The 16,493-nt window shown below is 32.5% G+C and overlaps 1 protein-coding gene across 5 annotated transcripts; it reads left to right on the forward strand.

The window, feature by feature from the left end:
• The first annotated feature begins 4,275 nt into the window (after positions 1-4,275).
• LOC111398947 (uridine-cytidine kinase C-like) lies at positions 4,276-13,093 on the forward strand. 5 transcript variants are annotated; one of them, XM_023026119.1, is made up of 12 exons: positions 4,276-4,556; positions 5,820-6,173; positions 7,150-7,264; positions 7,803-7,998; positions 8,081-8,194; positions 8,298-8,471; positions 9,330-9,524; positions 10,377-10,499; positions 10,570-10,694; positions 11,609-11,714; positions 11,810-12,082; positions 12,559-13,093. In XM_023026119.1, exons 2-12 carry the CDS (start codon positions 5,837-5,839, stop codon positions 12,778-12,780), a joined length of 1,980 nt encoding a protein of 659 aa, XP_022881887.1. In that variant the 5' UTR covers positions 4,276-4,556; positions 5,820-5,836; the 3' UTR covers positions 12,781-13,093. The 5 variants fall into 5 exon arrangements, with proteins under 5 accessions (XP_022881887.1, XP_022881885.1, XP_022881886.1 ...); XM_023026117.1 differs by having other exon boundaries at positions 5,823-6,173; XM_023026118.1 differs by lacking the exon at positions 4,276-4,556 and adding an exon at positions 4,583-5,536 and having other exon boundaries at positions 5,823-6,173.
• Positions 13,094-16,493: the final 3,400 nt, after the last annotated feature.

Consider the following 16,493-nt stretch of genomic DNA (forward strand, 5'->3'; position numbering starts at 1 on the left):
TTAAAAAATAAGTTATATTTTAACTTTTTAAAGAAAAGGAGATACTTCGTTTAATTATCTCTCTTAACTGATTTCTTTTATAACTATTACATTAGGCGAATGTCAAGATAACCAATGTTACTTTGACATTTAACGAGAATGATGAAGTGTTTTCTTACCATGGACTCGTAATGTGCAATTCAAGTCATTTTTCCTTTATATAAAATTAAAAACAAATACTAAATTTGCAAAAACCTAGGTTTAAATTCATCACTTTTAATATAGTGTTACATAGTCTAAAATCAAACACACGTCTATATTTGACATAGAAGGTTTCGAAGAATAAAAGTCATATGATCGAGTTAGGAGCTTTTCAATGGTAAGTTAGAATAAAAGAAAAGAAAAGAAAAAATAGTAAAAGAGTGTAGGAATTTGTCAAGAAAATGTCTTTCCAAATGAATCTTTTGGAGCTCTACATTTTTGAGATATTTCATTTCAAACAAATTTCACTAAGATAGATCAATTTAATCCCAAATAATTTACAATATTCCTATATTCTAACATAACTCTGCCAAACACAAAACAATATAGATATATAAAGATTTTTTGTCATGTGCTCATAATGTCGCATTCAAGTTATTTCGCAACATCCTTCAAAGAAAGGAGAATTTTTTTTTTTTTTTTTCGGAAGTGATTGTGCTAAATAATAAGAAACAATAAGTGGATATTAGATATTAAATTGTAGCGGACATTAAAATTGATAATATTTTAAATTTTTTTTCTTTTTTAACATTGTTCAATAATCCACCTTATTAGACACACTATAGATATAACTACTTTTATACATAGTACAAATAGATATGACTATTAGGGCCAGTTTGATTGTCCAAGAATTTCCATGGAAAATGGAAATTTTCTAACATTTGGGATGTTTGACAAGATAAATTTTCCATGGACCTTGATCACGTAGACATTTTCCACAATTTCATGGAATTTGAATTCTCACCATATTGGTGAGAATTCAAGTTCCATGTTACTGTAGTGGATTTTTATTTTTATTTTTTCATTTTTTTGTTTGCAATAGAAATAAATTTTATCCCTAATTGTAAAAAAAAAAATTTCCATTTAATTGACAATTTCCATATAAAACAAAGTCAAACGAGCACCAAAATATAGATGATTTTTTGATCGTTTTCTTTTTTTTCTTTTTGGTTGGCAATGAAAGCAATTTATAGGAACAATGGTAGAAGTAAATATCCCTTAAATTGACAATTTTTATGTAAAACAAAGTCAAACGAACAATAAAAAACACTTTTTATTTCAACATTTTCCACGTGGAAAATTATACCAATCAAACACTATCAATTGACAATTCCAAAAAAAATAATTTCTAGACAATTCAATTCCCTGATATTCATTTTCTTTCTACCCAAATTCCACATTTGCAAAATGACTAATTAGATTTCAACTTAACCCATCAATCAATTTTTCTTTTCAAAATGTCCGTACAAATTTATGATTTTTGTGGATTTTCAGTTAATTATTTGTTTAATTTTCAACTACTTTGACGTTTAATGAGAATGGTCTATGGAATAATTAATCTCGACATAATATCTAACATGATCTAACCTAATACTTGGCATAATTTTTATCGAACATGAGAAATTATGCAGAAAAATTGTCTTATATCATGAATTCATAATGTAAAATTCAAGTAGTTTTTCCTTTTTCTAATATATGAGGTTTTAAAGAATAAAAGTCAATGATAAAAAAAAAAAAGATCAAGAGAGTTCTATATAAATTGTCAAACAAAAAGTCTTTCCAATGTAGTCTTATGGAGTTCTAGATTTATTTATTTTTCAATGAAGTAGATAATTGATTTTTACGTTTGACATTTGACGAGAATGATCTGAAAATCAATTTTTTTCCTAATAATCTAACATTAGTCAACCTTACAAAATGACATATGACTCGATTTGATCCCCATTTTCAAATTTATTTTTCTCTAAATTTAGTTTGATATTCTCACATTTTATGGATCCTATAATTTTTATCAATTTTTGAATAACATATTTCATTAATCTTTTTCAAAATTTACTAAAAATTTAAATTTCAGCAAAATCTAACAGAGGCCTCTACTCGGGGGGAAAAAGAAGGAGGAGAAGAAGAAGATGATGATAGTGCCTTATCATGTGCTCAAAACGTTTTAAAGTTTTAAGACTAGACCTGATCGTAGATCAACTATTAATCTAATATTCAAAGAGCTTGATTTGATTTGGAATTCGGAAGACGAATTATAGTTATTTATTGTTAAGTTACTATTAAAGAACTCTTCACAACTTTGATATTTCTAGTGTGAATTTTATTTTTTCAAAGTATATTGCTCGCCTCTAACACTTTTGAACCGATGTGAGTAAATTGATTTTACTTAAAATCTAATTGAGTGGTTAACATAAATCCTATCGAAACAACAAAATATTGACAAAAAATTGTCCTTTATCACGTGTTTTTAATGTATTGTGCAAAAACACAACCAGACCTATTAGGCATTGTATAATTCTATTAAACAACAAATTATGAGCAACTTGTCCTTTATCACGTACTCTTAATTAACCGACCAAATCATTCTCGTTTTTTACTTAAAATGAGAAAAATACTAAATTTGCAAAAAATATGAGTTTAAATTCATAGAACCATTTTAGTTTTATGTTGCATGGTCCAAAATCAAATCCATAACAAAAATATCACCAAAAAAGTGTTTTAAGAATAAAAGCCATTGGAACTTTACAATGAAAAACTTGAAAATAAGAGATAAATTCCATTTGGGGTTAAGCATTTGGACCATTAAAACGAACAACTCGACAAATTCAAATTGAATAGATTGTTTTGGGTCGATTTTTCTAGCTATTCATTTTCTTTGAGGGAATTTTATTGGGTTGAGTCGATTTGCAATTTCTTTATTTAGTCCAAATTAATCAAACCTAATTCAATCTAGAATAATTTAATATATATTTATTTACAATAATAAACTACTGAAATCAAATAAATTTTATAAAAAACTTATTAAATAGTATTAAAAGCTAATCCGAACAAAAGACAAACTCTCATTCTAAATAACAAATCGTCTATCTTTCCCTCTTCGTCGGAGACACACTCATCTCTCTCATCTCAGTCGATGCCACAATCACAGCCTCGATTGGTAAAGGTACAAGTAAAGATTTTTTATTTTTTTTTCCTGCCTTTTTTTTGGTGTTTGATTATTTTTTTAATTTTAATTTTTTTTTTTTTTTTTTTTTTTTTTTTTTTTTTTTTTTTTTTTTTTTTTTTTTTTTTTTTTTTTTAGCCTCCAAAACACAACAATTGTAATTGAAAATAGCCCTGCCTGACGCGGGCTTAAGAAAAACCCTAGAAGATTGTGGGGTTTTGGTTGGTTCGATTTTACTCCCAATTTCGAATTGATTCGTTCGGGGTTGGCCCTAAAATTTGACAAACCCGACCAATGTCCACCTTAATTCCATTAGCAGTAATTGTAGTTCATTCAAACGCTAATTAGAAAATTATACTTAAGTTTTTTTCAATCCTGTAATTGCATTTTAATTTAATCTCAATAAAGGTAACTCCATCGAAATACATCCGTATATAGATAGAAAAACACAGTAGCGGACGTTCATTAGTGATGGACCTGAATGGATGGTTATTTTAAACGGGGTCAAATTTTAGTACAGTTGTCCAATTTTTATTTAAAAAAAAAAAACATACAATCAGTGCAAATAAAATTACCAAATATTCTAATATATATATTTTTTCAAAATCCATTCTCAAAATCTCTATCAAACATGAAGCAAAAATTAATTGTAATAAATGTTATAATCAATATCGATTTTCGAAATTGTATACATGCGCAACAATAAAGTTCTTTTATGTACCAAATACTCAATAAAGATTTTGATACCACGACAATTATGAAAAAAAATCAATACCAAATACCCGACTCATTCTTCACTAATTTGATTCTTTTAAAATCAAAACGATATCGAATTATCATGGTTTAAAAAAAGGTGGCTATTAATAAAAATGGATTCCAAACAACAGGAGAAAGGTTTTCGTTTTAAAGTTGAAAATAAAAACAAAAAAATTAAAATCTTTATAAAAATGGGAAAAAAAAAAAGATTCTCATAATCATAGACCCTTATTAATTATTTATTATGCTGTGACTGAAAAGAAAATAATACACAATTAAAACCTATAAATAAAACCTTTTTCCTTTTCGGCATATCTGCCTCTGAGCCAAGTCCTTTAAAAATCTTGTTCCAAAAGAGTCGTGGCAAAATTTCAAGAATTCTCACTTCTCCAAAACCCCAGAAAATCACATCCCCAACTTCCCCGCAATTTCTGTTTAAAATAAAAAAAAAATGGAAAAATGGAAAAAAGAAAAAGCTGAAACCCAAAATAAAAATAATTAAAAACTGATATATACATACATGATATGATGCATATCAAAAAGCCCAAAAGCTTCTACGTTTCTCTATTCTTTTGCTGAACCCCACTTGATAAAGAACGTAGCATCAGGACGACAGGTCAGTATATTATACAAAATTCCATTAATACTTTGATCCAAAAATCTTCCTTTTTTGCTGATATCTTATTTTCTTGGTATTGGCATGGCTTTTTTGCATTTTTTTTCTTCTGGGACATTGTTTTTTTTATTTTCGGTTGCAAATCGATAGCATTAGTTTGTAGATCCAATGGACGTTGTTTTTGCTTCAGTTTTGTAACTTCTGTTGCTCAGAACTGATTTTTGGTAATTTTTTTATTTTTATTTTTTGTCATGTGGATGTGTTCTATTTTCTTGAATACTTATTGTGGGGATCATCAATTGATTCAGTGGTGAAATGTGGGTGTAATTTTGATTTAATTCTTGTTGCTGCAATGTGGTGATTGTGAAATATTTTTTCTGAAACTGTTTCAAAATGTGTATGAGTTGATGAATTGACAATAAGCATCATAACTTTTTAAATGACTATTTCCGCTTCTCGATGCTATTCAGCACTAGTATTGGATCATGGATTGATATCACCAAAAAGGCTTGGCAATTGGAATAGTTTAGTCTAAACGATGTCTAATTTCGGCTAGTGGAGACTGATTTATTACACAATCAATTCGTTTGGATGTTATCCATATAAAGTTTGCATGCCATCATAATTTAGATTATGTTATTGTGGGAACTTTCTAATTTTCTATTTTCAGTCGACCTTCTTGGTTGTCTAGGTCTATTGAGTGGTTACTTCTGGAGCTAAACTTCTATTTAGTGATATTGCCCCTGCTTAGTTCAATGAAAGAGTTGGATTAAAATCTAAGTCGATATTCTATCAACTTAGTCAAAATCTACCAAAAATCGGATTTTATCTAAACCAAACAGGGCCAAGGCTGAGCATGTTGTTGCCTGACTATTTAATATAAGTTGTTTGAGCGAAGGAAGCTTACCCACATTTCTTTGTGACACACTGATACATAGATTCAGCAGCTAAGCTCATGTGAAGCTTAAGTTAATTCTCTGGTAATTCTACTTTCCTTTTACTTCGTTTACGGCTATGGATATATAATTGTAGTTTACAGAGCGCAGAAATTATTGAATTCCAACCGCATTGCTTAAAAAGAAAACAAAAAGAGTACATCACAATAAATGTGAATGCTTTAGCTTTTGTATGCCAAGATCTGACTAGACAAGAAACGATTAACACGTCTTCGGCGGTGAATGTCTTTATTTGGTGCTGTTATTTTGCTTTATAGCCATGGTTCTTGTGCCTTACAAAATTATATCCTTCCTTTTTTCTGAGGAGAAGCAAGTACAATTTCAATGGCTCAAGATACATCTAATTCTGAATCAACTCAGAGAAGACATGGTCTTTTAAAAGATCAAGTTCGATTGGTCAAGAGGAAGGACTCAGATCGTTATGAAATTGCCCCTATTCCTGATAATTTGTCATTTGAGAAGGGTTTTTTTGTTGTTGTTCGTGCTTGCCAGTTGTTGTCACAGAAGAACGATGGACTGATATTAGTAGGTGTAGCTGGTCCGTCTGGTGCTGGGAAGACTGTATTTACTGAGAAGATGCTTAATTTTATGCCAAGCATTGCTGTCATCTCAATGGACAATTACAACGATGCTAGTCGAATTATTGATGGAAATTTTGATGGTAATTCAATTTATCAAGTCCTTTTTCTCAAAGACTTGTCTTACTGCATTCTAGCTGTTTAGAGGTTGCCGTTCTTGTTGTTAGTTGATTTGAAGTTGGAGGCTTCTTCATTTGGTATCCCTATATTCTTGTTTAAATCTCTTATTAAACTAGAAATAATTCTCCTCTTTCACCAATGAAGGTTTTCCTTTCCCTTTTGTTTTTGATTTTGAAATTTAGGTGTCCCTTTAAGTCTTATGTATAATATTTCTTTGGAAAAATTGAGCTGGAGAATGGAGATGATTAATTTATTTGCATTTATTCTCTAAAATAGAGCATGTATATTTTAGGGACTACGATTGATTAATATAACTTGTAAAAGCTCTGTACTTTGAGCACAACATGCTATGACATTTGAAGGTTTAATATGAGTTTTATGCTAAGCCAGATTACAAAGCTTTGTAGACGTGGATGAAATAAACCTTGGCTTATTAGCAAATATGATACTGCCTGCAATTTCTTGATGTCTAGATGTAACATGTTATTGAAATGGTGTCAAATATGTGAATTAAATTGTTATCCAAAATGAAAATGTTTACATGACTCCATGCTCTTTTCTCTGTTTGGGAGACAATGTTTGATTGACCATGTCCAATTCGGAACTGGTATTGGCAACAGCATATTACTGCTGAAGTCATAAAAATGACATTTTCTTTGGGATTTGACATATTGATTGTTATTTAAATCTATAGTCTTTTCATTGGAGGAATAACATACTTGTGGATGAGACTAATGAAATTTGATGACATTTTGCATTCATCTCTTAACTGATCCCCTGCCTCCAACCCAAAAATTGTGTTCTAGAATCTTTTGGTCTGGTTTGTCCTAAGACTTATGTACAATTGCAGTTTCAATCTAAAGATAATACTGCAAAATATCCCCCCTTTTTCTGCATTGAATGTGAATAATCGTTAGTCTTGCTATGTTTATCAAACAGACCCACGCTTGACGGACTATGATACCTTGCTGAAGAACATTCAAGATCTGAAATCGGGGAAGCAGGTTGAAGTTCCCATATATGATTTCAAATCTAGCTCCCGCGCAGGATACAGGTTCCCCTCTTTGTAGCTCACTTATGAAAGCTCTCATAATGCAGTCTATTTGAAAACCATTTAGGCTCTTAGGACAGCATGATGTGATTGAGGTTTTAGGAAAAATAGTTTTCATCTAATAATCTTATGTTTCTTATTTCAATAATTTGCTTTATATCCTGTATGGTTCAGATGGATATTAACCTCACAAGCTCACGAGTGCCATAGAAACGGCTCCTGTTATTTTATATATTAGTTTAGAAAGTTGCTTGGATTGTTATATCATGCCATGTTACTCCTGTTGATTTAGTTAGTGTAGAAATTCTTGACTAACTTAAACGGATGTACGTTATTATAACTATTTAATCTCTCCACCGTGTATCTTTGTTGCTCAAGAATTCCTATTTATAAAGGTTATTGTTTTAGAAGTTAATACCTTTTGTGTTGCTTCACGGAATGAACTATCACTTTATATGTCTTTGAAGTAGAGTACACTTATGTGCTTTATCTCCACTAGCATTTCCCGGTCTGACCTCATGATGTTATGGGATGATGACAGGACACTTGAAGTCCCAAGCTCCCGCATTGTGATTATCGAGGGCATCTATGCTTTAAGTGAAAAGTTGCGTCCTTTACTGGATCTTCGAGTATCTGTGACAGGAGGTGTGCACTTTGATCTTGTAAAACGGGTTTTAAGGGATATACAACGTGCTGGGCAGGAACCCGAAGAAATAATTCACCAAATATCTGAAACGGTTTGTTTTCTAGTGTCTGGGTTAAATATGTGCCTCAAGTAAATAATTTCCTTTCGTAATTATCAGCTAGCATCCTCCACAGGTGTATCCGATGTACAAGGCTTTTATTGAGCCTGATCTCCGCACTGCACAAATAAAAATCATCAACAAATTTAACCCATTCACTGGATTCCAGTGTCCTACTTATATATTGAAGGTAACAATTTTATTTATAATTTTCTACTTCTGTTATGATGCTAGTTGATGCTTGTGTGATGATAATGAAATATAACATTAACTGGGGAATCATGTTCTTCTAGTCTCCAAGGGATGTGACTGTGGATCAAATCAAGTCTGTCATGTCTGAAGAACATACTGAAACAACAGAACAGACGTATGACATATATCTTCTACCACCCGGAGAAGATCCAGAGACCTGTCAATCATATCTGAGGATGCGGAATAAGGATGGAAAATACAATCTCATGTTTGAGGTCTGCTCCTAATATCATAGTGATTGGCACTGGAACCATCATACTTTTGAGTATATTTGTCATTACATTTTTGTTCCCTAAAGACACCTATAATGTATAATCATCTTGTTTCGATTTCTATAATTTACTGAGTGTACTATTACATTTTAGCAGAGCAAATACTATTAGCATGTCATTAACACATTAGAGATGTTTAAGGAAAATTAAAAACTTGATTTCTGCCTCCTAGCAGCCATGCACTGTCAGATCACCATGCATCTCTTCTTTTCCTTTGTTTCTTCTGCTCCTGTCATGAGTAATTGTGCCTTTTCATCTTATGAAAGTCTTGTGTTGAAGGTTTTTAATTATGTGAAACCTTACTAAGTTTTTCATTTTGACCTCGAAATTTCAAATCCCTCTTACTCTGCCATGCTGACACATAGATGAAGATAAATTTGATTTTATTGGAAAATAGAGAGTGAGTATGAACGAACACTTACTAAGAGAAAGAAGCTTAGTGTTATTTCTTTACTTGTCTTTCCTATTTTCTTCTCACGGAAACCAAACTCTCTACAGAGGAAGCGAAAATAAAATTAGTGTATCCTGGGTCTATAATTCCCACCTTTTCTGGCCTCAATTTTTGTTTGTTATGTTCAAACATAAAGTTTCTCTTTTATGCATGATTTTATGCTTATACTACGTCTACAGCTCTTTTGATGCACAGAAAATTTTAGTTACTTGGAAAATAGGGATACCACTATAAGTGGTCCATATCTCATAATATCAATTGGATATTGGCAAGAAGTCCACTGACCACTAAAATGCGGAAAAAATATTACCATCTTATTTTCTTAGATTTATTATACTTTTGAACTGTAGGAATGGGTCACAGATCCTCCATTTGTCATATCACCAAGAATAACTTTTGAAGTTAGTGTACGGCTTCTTGGAGGACTGATGGCCTTGGGATATACAATAGCAGCTATTCTGAAAAGAAGCAGCCATATTTTTAGTGATGAAAGAGTCCATGTGAAAATTGATTGGCTGGAGCAGCTAAAGCGTCATTATGTTCAGGTGGTACACCTATCCTTCTTCCCTCCTTGCTACCATGTGCTAAGATCTCACATGCTAAAATTTTACTCTGCCTTTTTAATCAAATTTATTATGTCCATAGTGTCAGTCTTTCTGATGTTTTAAGTAATTAAATGAGTCTGGAGTTTCATATGCCTACATGTTTTGCTACTATGTGCATGTTTACCGTAGCTGTGCTTATATTAAAATGTTTGGCTAAACGTGCTCCGTGTCTTTCGTGCTTATTCTTCATTCTGAATTATGGACAATCCCTATCTTTTCTGGGCTCGACTACTTGGTCACCTAGTATGTAATGAAGATGTGTAGTTGTTGGTAAATATGTAATATATAGTATGTAAGTGCTTATATCAATCTTTATCACGTAACTAGGTCATTATTGTTACCGAATTATCTGTAGCTTTCAATATTTACTAATGTATATTGTCAGCAATCATTTTGTGTTTATTATTGAGTTACTATATACATGTCAAGTTGTCAGAGAAGAATATCCATGGTCTTAAAAGAATACACTAACGTGATGCAAGATGGAGAATTTCTTTTGGAAAATGATTTTTTTGTCATGAATACTAGGTTTACTGATCTCCTTGAGTAGTATCTCGCTGTTGACATGCATTAGCATTCTTGGCCTGATATGAAATATCCTTATTTCTCACCTTATTTCTCAAAAGTGGCATTGGATATACATAGTGCAGATAATTTGATGGTTTAGCACTTGTGTGTTCGGATGATGGCTTTTTTATTCATTAGTTAATATAGTCTAATCTCAGGTAGTTTGTTTTGTCACATGTGGTCAGTTAAAGATCTATGTTGTTAAAAATTCTTTGTTCGGGACAGGTACAAGGCAGAGAGCGCCTGCTAGTGAAATGTGTTGCTGAGCAGCTGGGATTGGAAGGTTCATATGTTCCACGGACTTATATTGAACAAATACAGTTAGAGAAACTCGTAAATGAGGTTATGGTATGGTAACTAACCCAGCATCTGCATATTCCATCATCTGCATATTATTCCTAATCTGAAAAATTTTCAGGCATTGCCAGATGATTTGAAAACCAAGCTTAGCATAGATGATGAACTTATCTCAAGCCCAAATGAAGCATTTTTCCGAGCCTCCTCAGTCGGAAGGGCATCATCGAGAATTAAGACTGCAAAAAGGTTCTACTTTCTATCATACACTTACTATATGACTTGTAATAGTCCAAGTATTCGTGTGCCCCTTCACTGAGTTGGGCTATATCAGAATAGTTTGAGGTTCAATTCTAATGTACCTTGGTACAAGATTAATCGATATTTGCTGTTCAAGTATTTCTTAAGGCCCAACATATCTTTGTGGCGAATTCTCTTTTTTTTTTTTTTTTGGGCTGCAGGTGTACTGTCCACCTTGTGCTGGGAAAGATTGCTACTTAAAGTTATAGAAAATTATCAATCTGTTTCCTGTCTTACGGATTCATCTTCGGAATCTTTCTGGCCATCCTTCCCAGCCCCTCTTGCTTACTACAAGTTCACTTCCTACGAGTCCATATGAAATCATGCAAATGTATGGGGAAAGCTGTGAGGCACTGTTATACTAGGAGCTGGGGATTAATTTGCAATCTATAAGTATCTACACTGCATAAAAGGCTGGAGCACCTTTTAAGTTTCTCTTTAGGGGTTGCACTTCTTCTAGACTGTACAACTGATGTTGGTGTCCTTTGGTTGGTCATACTGATTTTTCCATGACAGCTCACGATATCCACCTGGCATTTGAAAAAACTACCCTCCCTTTCAGTACATTAAAATTTCAAAAGCTGAAATCAATATTCTATCAATCTTGTTAAAGAAAATATTGTTTCAATGGAAGAGTATAGTAGAAGTAGCTCTGGACCAAATAGAGTTGAAAACATGACTTGTGAAGCCGACCTTAAGTTTATTAGAAAGATTTTACAAATTCCATGGGGTGAGGTACCCCTAGATCTTTTGTTTTTACTGGATGTGTATGATTTTATGTTGTTAGTAACTTATCCCTTGTTTATCAGTTGACGAATTATCACTATCTCAAACTTGTTTGTGACTTGAATTGTTTTGAACAGTGGTATGTCACATTCATATTCAACACATAGGGACAAAAACCTGTCCAGGATTAGCAGAGGGTTTGATGATAGGACGTCAGAGCCACCAGCTACATTAGGAAATCAGGTGATACTAAGTGTTAATTTTTCTGAAGTTTCTATGCCATACTCAGATCCTTGTCTTTCTGTTTGTTTCTCTCTCATTCTGTGCATGCGTGATAGGGAGCCATCACGCATCTGTTGGAACATATTTCTACTCTAAATGATCGGATGGATGATTTCACATCTCGTATTGAAGAGCTAAATTCAAAGTTAACTACAAAGCGAACTTCACCCAGCTCACAAAACATAGCTTTACAAGCTGAAGCCTGTAATGGGTCGGTCCCAACTTCTTACTTCATATCTGGTTTGGAAAATGGTTCCTTAACTGGATCCATCATGCCAAATTCCTCGTCTTCATCCCAGTTAGCCAAAGAATCTCCTTTGATGGAAGAGGTATTATTTCTAGTTTATTCAGAAATGTTCTCCTTTTCTTACACTGTCTAGCAATGGTATAATTTATTTAGGGTAAAAGTATCATGCAAGCTTTTCATTAACAGTTGAGTTAATATTCAAAATAACATCATATGGAAGTTACAGTTACTAATCTAATTGGTCGTAGGATAATGCAGCTACACTTGTGATTTCACATATATAAACATTAGACATTAAAGAAATATCTTAATGTCAATGAAAATAGCGACTGAAATGTCATATAAATAGAACCATTTTCTATTTAATTTTCTATGGATTAATATGTACTTGCAGCTCTCACCGTCTGGTGTATATGTTTCTCAATTTTCCTGAACAGAGACTAGGAAGACCGGAATAGTGATTGATCGTGCATAATTATACTCATTGGTCAAGTTACCTGACTCTTGCTTTGTGATTTATCCCTCTCGTTCTGAAATGTATCGCTCTATTCTTAACAGATGTCTGGTGTAGCACGGGGGCAACGCCAAATCATGCATCAGTTGGATAATCTTAGCAATCTTCTGCGCGAGAATTTGGGTGAAAGGTCGCATCATGGTGGAAGACAACACAAAACTGATACTGTTGATATTGATCCAATCAAAATCTCCGTTATCTTAACATCATTGGCAATTGGCGGTTTGGGAATTTTCTTGTTTAAGGGGTTTCTTCCCCAAAAATGATTGCTCTAAACTAATATTAGTCGAGATACAGGTATTCGGTCCTCATCTATTTGCTGGTATCCTATCGGATCCTGCTGAATGTTTTACAATACACCCTTCTGGTCGGGAAAAGTACTGTTCATGGATCATCTGATCTGTGATTTTTGAGGCATTGGATCATAGTTCTCATTTTTTTCAATGGAGGGTATACTTTTTGGAACGTATTGTAGCTTTCTGGGGTCCTGGGGATCTAATTTTCTGACTTTTTCTTAATGTTAAAGGTTCTTCTAATATAAGAAAGCATTCAAATTTTGATGCAAAGTTTACTTCTGCATGAATTGGGTTCCATTTTCATTATTTTCTAGATTGGTCAAGATTTTGCTGCTGTGTGAAAACGAAAAATGGTGAACACGTTGCTTTGTTAGGATATTTGCAGGGTGGATTAGATGACACTCGACAGTGTTAAGGAATTAAAATATTGTATATTGCATTATTATTCTTGTTCAGTATTACAAAAGAATCATGCTGTGTATGTACGGTACACAGTTCCTTGAAATGTGATTGTGCATTATAATGACTTTTTGTATTCTACTAATAAGAATTTGCTGTTGAAGTCGACTTCAATTGAACGTGTAAATACTAAAACCTAGTAAATTAAAAAATTGTTATTAATAATGCAATTCAAACAGTATACATTAGACAATCAGAATATCCTACGATCCGTTTTAAAACAGTTTTGAATGCAATGTGTAAATAGAATTTTTAGCGTTCAACGTAGTTTTAATCAATTACGAAAGTTAAACTAACATATTAAAATATGAACATTAGAAGTAACGTGATAAACTTCGAAGGGAAGCACTCACGGGCTTTCATGTCATGGGTCAAACAATCCATTATATCAAATAATCAAAATTACAGTAGTCTCAGTTTTGTAATTTCCCAAAATTAACTAAAAACATCAAAAGAAATTTAAGAACGACTTTCTCGTTTTCTTCTTCTTTTGACTTGTTGGAGAAGTGAAATCAAACTCTGTGATCTTGACTTTATCACTATTTCACTATTGTATTCGATCATAACCACCATTTGGATTAAGATTCCCCATTTTAACTCACACCAAGTAGCTTGTTTTTGGAATAGGATTGCACATTCACGGTCTAGTTTGTTTTTCTTCTAATAATGTTGAAGAATAACAATTTGCTCTGAGTATTTTTTTTTTTTTTTTTTTTATATCCAGATGTCCACTTTACAGCGATTAATTCTGGGGTCTACGATCCAACCCCTCTTCACGCAGACCAGATAAATCGCGGGTTGTGTCCCAAACTGGCCAGAGTCCAAGAGCCCCCCAACTGAACTGTCAAAGTGCCTAACGAGTCAAACCTATGTATGCGTCTTGCCTTTCAAGGAACTCCTGCCTTCTAAGAAATATCCTGCCTTCCAAGAGCCCCATGAATCGAACTACCGACCTCTGAACTGCCCGCCTTGAAAAACTCCGCCATTTGCCAGTTGGGATGTGCCTTATGCAAGTCATTGTTGAACGTGTAGCTGCTGGTTCATCTGACGCATGTGGATTTTCTTAAAGCTGTTCATTTGTTTCTCGACTTCTTCCTTTACTTATGTAAGTACATAATCATATCATACACAATTAATTTGATATGGTAATAAATAAATTTAAAGGAAATTTAATATTAAACCAACATATCCTTGATTTTATTAACCTATCAAATAATATCTAGGATGCTGTCTAGATAAAGCTGTATTAGCTTCAATATAGAAACAGAAATTCGCTTCCTATTTTGAGTGTTAAAACCCTAAAATTCGCAACCACGGTATTTAGTTGAAATAGCTTACCTTCCAGTCAGTGAGGACTGACTGTCTACTGGGACCTGTAACCCATTTTAACGTTTTGGCACTTGTCTTTGACATTTGAAAATCAATTTATATTAAGTAAGCCAATAAAAATAATATGTAAAAAAACAGAACGATTTACAAATTATGAACTTTTAAATTTTTGGAGTAGGAATATTCGGAATAACAATTATGAATTTTCCTAAGTAGACAGAAAGTAAAGTACACCGTGAAGAGGGAGTCATTGTTGGCTATCTATGGAATACAGCAAGGTGACTCTTGGTGGGACAAATTTATGTGGTTAAATATTTTGATAATGTTTTTAATTGCTTATTAAGTTATGAATCGTATGGAATTTATGGATAATAAATTAATAGTAAGTTATGAATTCTATAAAATACGTAAACAAAAAGTATAATTGATTATTTTAGATTATAATTTAAAATTTGTCAAATATGGCCGAAGGTAAGGATAAAGAAGCTAAGCCTTTTAACTCTGAGGTTTAGAGTTGGGAGCGAAGGTTTTAGGGCTAATTTTGATACATCAGCAGCTGGGATATGGTAGGTAGCAGGAAGCCTGCCCAAGCATGTTTGGCTAGCTTAAATTTCAATTATAAATAAATAAGTAATTTTAAAATAAATATTTTTTATAGATTGAAAATAAAAGGCTCAAATGGCACTCAAACTTATAGTTGCGTTTCTCTTAGGTACCTAAACTTTTATTTTTCCCTAATACATAAACTGAACTTCCAAATATGTTTCTCATCCATAACTACAAGTTAGGGTGGGCATTGGAAGGTTCAATCCAAATTTTCTTAGAAGCGGAACTAACCATCAAAGTATGATTGTTTTATAACTTGAACCATTCGGTTCACAATTGCAATTTTTTAAAAAACAAATCCAAATTAAGCAAATGTCGATGCCCTGCATCAAAGCGGTGTTTGAGACCAAATACCTAAAGGACGTGAACTTCGAGAATAAGATCATCATAAGAAGAAAAAATATTATACGTGCAAATATTCATGCATGTCGTTATTTACTGAGCACTAATCCCTCATGCAGGTCGCATTATATGTGTGACAATATATTTATTGGAGGTTGGTGTCATCTCTCATAAGATATGATGATTCTGAAATGGATACCCGACCGTGGCTCAGTGGATCTATCACCAAGAAAACCTAAAAAATGTTACAAATGGTTCTATTGAAATTATTTAGCTTTTCAAAATGGTTATTATATAATTTATATTGTTAATTCTTCAGTGCATTCTGCTTTTTACTCAAAGTGAATATATCTATTATTGTTGTCAACTATACTGCTTTTATTAGTTACTGAATTAATAATAAAATAATTTCAAATGTGTTCATTATTTTAAAATTTCCGCTGGCAATAGAATTTCAAAACCAAGCCCCTACTCTATGATAGTCATATAATATTACTAAATAATTTTCAAAATGACATTATAAATATATTTTTAAAATAATTTTCAAAATGACATTATATTTCGTTCATCCGTAGTAAACTCGAAAAAAAATCATTTTCACAAAATCTATTTTCAAAAAACAACATCTAACATACTTAAAATACAATATGAAAAGTGTAACTACGCTAACAAAGTATATTTTGTAAATTTTCCAATGTTTTAACTATGACATGTTATACACCAACAACTGATGAGGTTTAGAGCATGTTAGAATAACCTTAGTATACTATAGTTTAAAAAATAGCTTTTAGAATGAGTTATTTGGAAAGTAAGTTAAGACATACTAGTTATAGTAAATTTACAGTAGAAAATTATGTATATCAATGGTGCTACTAGATATGGTAGTGGGGCGGGTTTGGGACGGGGAGGTGGCTTGTCCCCTTTTTTGCCCCTTTTTCCTAAAAAAA

This window comes from Olea europaea, chromosome 8 (assembly GCF_002742605.1).
Source record: "Olea europaea var. sylvestris chromosome 8, O_europaea_v1, whole genome shotgun sequence".
In the NCBI taxonomy this organism is placed as follows: Eukaryota; Viridiplantae; Streptophyta; class Magnoliopsida; order Lamiales; family Oleaceae; genus Olea; species Olea europaea.

What these genes read in the sequence shown, in the direction of transcription:
- LOC111398947 (XM_023026119.1), top strand. Translation starts at nt 5,837, where the DNA reads ATGGCTCAAGATACATCTAATTCTGAATCAACTCAGAGAAGACATGGT. An exon ending in CAGCTACATTAGGAAATCAG is followed by an intron (nt 11,715 to 11,809) that starts GTGATACTAAGT and finishes CATGCGTGATAG; the next exon opens with GGAGCCATCACGCATCTGTT. An exon ending in AATCTCCTTTGATGGAAGAG is followed by an intron (nt 12,083 to 12,558) that starts GTATTATTTCTA and finishes TATTCTTAACAG; the next exon opens with ATGTCTGGTGTAGCACGGGG.